At 50.8% G+C, this 3832-nt stretch overlaps 1 protein-coding gene across 1 annotated transcript; it reads left to right on the forward strand.

Annotated features, from left to right (window-relative positions):
* Positions 1 to 767: 767 nt before the first annotated feature.
* On the forward strand, positions 768 to 2893 carry LOC125508418 (transcription factor PCF3). Its single transcript, XM_048673128.1, has one exon. The coding sequence runs from the start codon at positions 1205 to 1207 to the stop codon at positions 2456 to 2458; it is 1254 nt and encodes a 417-aa protein (XP_048529085.1). The 5' UTR covers positions 768 to 1204; the 3' UTR covers positions 2459 to 2893.
* The last annotated feature ends 939 nt before the right edge of the window (positions 2894 to 3832 follow it).

Below are 3832 nucleotides of genomic sequence, written 5' to 3' on the forward strand. Positions count from 1 at the left end.
CAAATTAAAGAGGATTGAGAAGGTAAGAATGTTTAGCGTTCTTTCTGTTAAGATTTACTCCGTTTGTATCGATCGAATAAATTTCTGGTGCCGATAAAATAAACGATTCAATCAGATTAACCCTATGTCTATCCAATATACTTCTGTCAACTAGACAATGCAATATGGTTCAGTCAGATTCATGAAATCCTTTATTTGCCTCAAGTATAGCATGCATAGTTTAGCAGTAGTAATATTCTTTTGTCAATTTTTCCAAACACATATATGCAGCAACCAAAAGATGAATTGAAGGAGACACAAACATCAACAGAAGGAAATATGGGAGGAAGCTTTTCACAAATACTATGTTCGTAATGTTTAAATTTTTGCTTGATATATAAAACTCTGACAACCACCCTCTCATATTTATTGCACTGTTTAGACAAGAAATTTGGAGAAAGCGAAAACATAGAGAAAAGGAATGATGGTAAAAGAAGGTTCTTAATTGAAGAAAAATATTATTTCACTATAAATAAAGATATGCGCTTAATCTGAATGATAATGTTCTTTCTTTTTCAATAATCTTTTTGTTATAGTTTTTACGGTTTTATTCTTAAAGTAAATTTTTTTGCTCAATTTCCCGCCGCAACGCGTGGGATATCTACTAGTTTACTATATTTTGTCAGACACATACAAGGCTTACAGTGTCGTGATAAATATTTCAACTTTGTGTTCGCTATGTCTATAATGCGTTCATTAATTAGACATAATCAGCCACCTACCATCGACGAATCAATTAAAAAATCGAATTATGGGGCAACAAAAGTGGAAATGTGCTGGCAGGAAAAAAAGGGAAATGTGGAAAAGGAAAGGAGACATCAGTCCCCAATATCTTCTCTAGGGTTTATAGAATCATGGAAAAGGGCCATAAACAATACCCAAGGGAAACCCCACCCCTCCCGTCTCTCTCCCCTTCCCTGTCTGTCTGTCTGTCTGTCTCCATCTCTCCCCTCCTCCGTCCCCGCTCCCCTGCGCCTCCTCCCAACCCCACCCGGCCACCACCCCGCCCCACCCTGCGTGCCCGGCACGTGCTCCTCTCCCTCTTCAACCCTAACTCCGGTGACTACCCGAACGCGTGCGCGCGGACCACCGGGCAGGCCAAAGGAGCCGCCTTTTCATTTCTTCCTTCTCGGGAGGAAGGGAGGGAGGGTTCTTGGGGACGCGCATGGACCATGGCGGCGGCAGCGGTGGGGGTGGAAGTGGAGGCGGGGGCGGGGGCGGAGCGCCGTCGAGCAGCAACAGCGGCGGGGGAAGCGCCGGGGGCACGAGCGGAAGCCGTGGCGGCGGCAGCGACCATCATCCGCACCACCCATTCTACTACGCAGGCCCAGCGGAGCCCAACAACGTGCAGCAGCAGGCGCAGCCGCAGCAGTTCATTGGGTCGCTCGCCATAACCCCCGTCGTCACCGACCAGGCCCCGGCTTCCTCGGCGGAGAAGAAGGCGGTCGCGCCAGTGACTCCATCGGCCGGCGCACTGGCGAAGCGGCCATCCAAGGACCGGCACACCAAGGTGGATGGCCGGGGAAGGAGGATACGGATGCCGGCTCTGTGCGCGGCTCGGGTTTTCCAGCTTACGCGGGAGCTCGGCCACAAGTCCGACGGCGAGACCATCGAGTGGCTGCTGCAGCAGGCGGAGCCAGCCATCCTCGCCGCCACCGGCACCGGCACCATCCCGGCCAACTTCTCCTCCCTCAACATCAGTCGCGCGGCCTCCGGCACCAGCCGCCCCGCGCCATTCCCCGCCCTCGCGCTCCACCCCCACCACCCCCACCACCAGTCGCCGCACCCGCAGCACGACATGTCCACCATGCTGGGTTACCACCACCTGCTCCCGCCGCCGCAGGAGCCGCCCCAGGACGCAAATAGCCCCGGTTCCTTCATGAGGAAGCGGTACCGAGAGGACCTGTTCAAGGAGGACGATGAGCGGCAAGATCCTAACGCGCCCAAGGCGCGCGAGCAGCAGGCGGCGCCGCCCGCCGCAATGTGGGCCGTGGCGCCGAACAGCGCGGCCCCTGGAGGCGCGTTCTGGATGTTGCCCGTGTCCGCGAGCCAGGCTGCCGCGGTTCGGCCGACCGAGCAGCCTATGTGGTCTTTCGGCGGCGGCGGGGGGAGCAGCACCGTGCAGGCGCCGCTGCAGTTCATGTCAACAAGGGTGAACTATCCCGGCAGCGCCGGTGCGATGGGCGGCATGCCCGACACCAACATCGGCATGCTTGCTGGGCTCAATGCTTACGACCGCGGCGGTGGGGGCGGTGGAGGTACGGAAGAAGAGCAGCAGCAGCAGCAGCAGGAGCAAGACCAGCAACAAGAAATGGAGCAGCAGCGCGACGGCAGCGGCGGGGGCAACGAAGGCGAAGAGGACGGCGACGACGACAGCGGCGGAGAAGAGGAAGGCCATGGCGACAACAGCTCACAGTAAGCAAGCTCGCATGATGAAAAACTCTGAATCCACCATGATCATATCGCAATCGTGCTAGTGGGGTGGGCTAGAATCGAATCCTGGGATTGGCCGAGGCCATCATTGGACTGCTCACTGCTGGGTTAAGAAGAAGATTGCAGAAATGGATGATGGAAAGGAAGAAAGCAACTGAATGCAAGAACAAGACTTGTTGCTAGTCCTTAGGCCTCGTTATTTTTGGTGGTATTTTTTTGTCTGTTTATTTTATTTTCCTTGTTGGATGGATTGATCCGTGATGAATGATTGGCATGTTTAGATGGGTGCGATGATTGGTAGTGTTAGTGGGTCCCGACTCAGGAGGGTCCAGGAGGAAGAAACCAGTTTTATTTGTACAGTTGATCATCTTGATTTGTGCTGCAACTTCGGTTCTTGTTTTATCTTTCACCATTGTTTTCATGTGCTGTAGTTGCACTAGCACAATTTTATTCCAGGTATTTTTGTGTGCTTGTGTCTCTTGCTGTTTCCTTGTACGAGGGGCAATGATCCTGCTTTTGTGCATGCGCTTGCCAAGTCAATCTGCGGCTCCTATTGTAGCAGGTGCAGCTAACAGGAGAAACATATTTCCTCTCATTTGTAGTAGTAAATGTTAACAGCATATGTAGCCATCTGCTGGTCACTTTCTAAATAGAATTAAAACACGTGAAACCAGAATTCAGAAGTGGATTATATCACAACCATAGCACCATTTGTAGCAAATTCGTGCGTTTGATGCAGACCCTTCAAATTCTTATTTTTAAACACAATACAAATCGCAGATGCTCATATACATATACAATCACCCTTATGAATATACACCCTCCTCTATGAGTACCTCCGAGATACTGGGCGGCATAATATTTTGAGATTGATGAAGTCATCATAGATGTCTCGTAGTTGATGAAACATCTCCTTCAAAGATCACCACCAGAAAATTTGAAATAAATGTAGAAAAATGCGAGCCATGTGAGTTTCGCAAACCCTTCAAAATCTAGAAGGGCATTTGTGAGCATCCCCCCCCCCCCCCCCCCCCCGGCGCGCGCACGAACAAAAAGGCTTTGCTAGTTTAGGGCTTTACTAACAAGGTGGGGGGCGGAAGTGTTGGGAGACCATTTGAAACCTTATAGACAACCCAAAGATATGCAAAAGCCCACTACCTCATTCTGAACTTTGTACATGAGAAAACGGGGATGGTTTACCCTTCATCCAACAACCACCACCATGAGTGACGAAAATCAGATCATCCTCCATTGGAGAAGAAGAGAGAAAACCAAGAGAGAAAGGAAAAGAGAGAAAGATTGGAAGAATAAACAAAGGAAGCTTCTTCCCAGGGTTGTGATGGTCCAGATCCACTACCTT

This window comes from Triticum urartu, chromosome 5 (genome assembly GCF_003073215.2).
Source record: "Triticum urartu cultivar G1812 chromosome 5, Tu2.1, whole genome shotgun sequence".
NCBI classification, from domain to species: Eukaryota; Viridiplantae; Streptophyta; class Magnoliopsida; order Poales; family Poaceae; genus Triticum; species Triticum urartu.

Bases quoted from the DNA above. Each gene is read 5' to 3' on its own strand.
- LOC125508418 (XM_048673128.1), top strand. From the start codon at position 1,205: ATGGACCATGGCGGCGGCAGCGGTGGGGGTGGAAGTGGAGGCGGGGGC.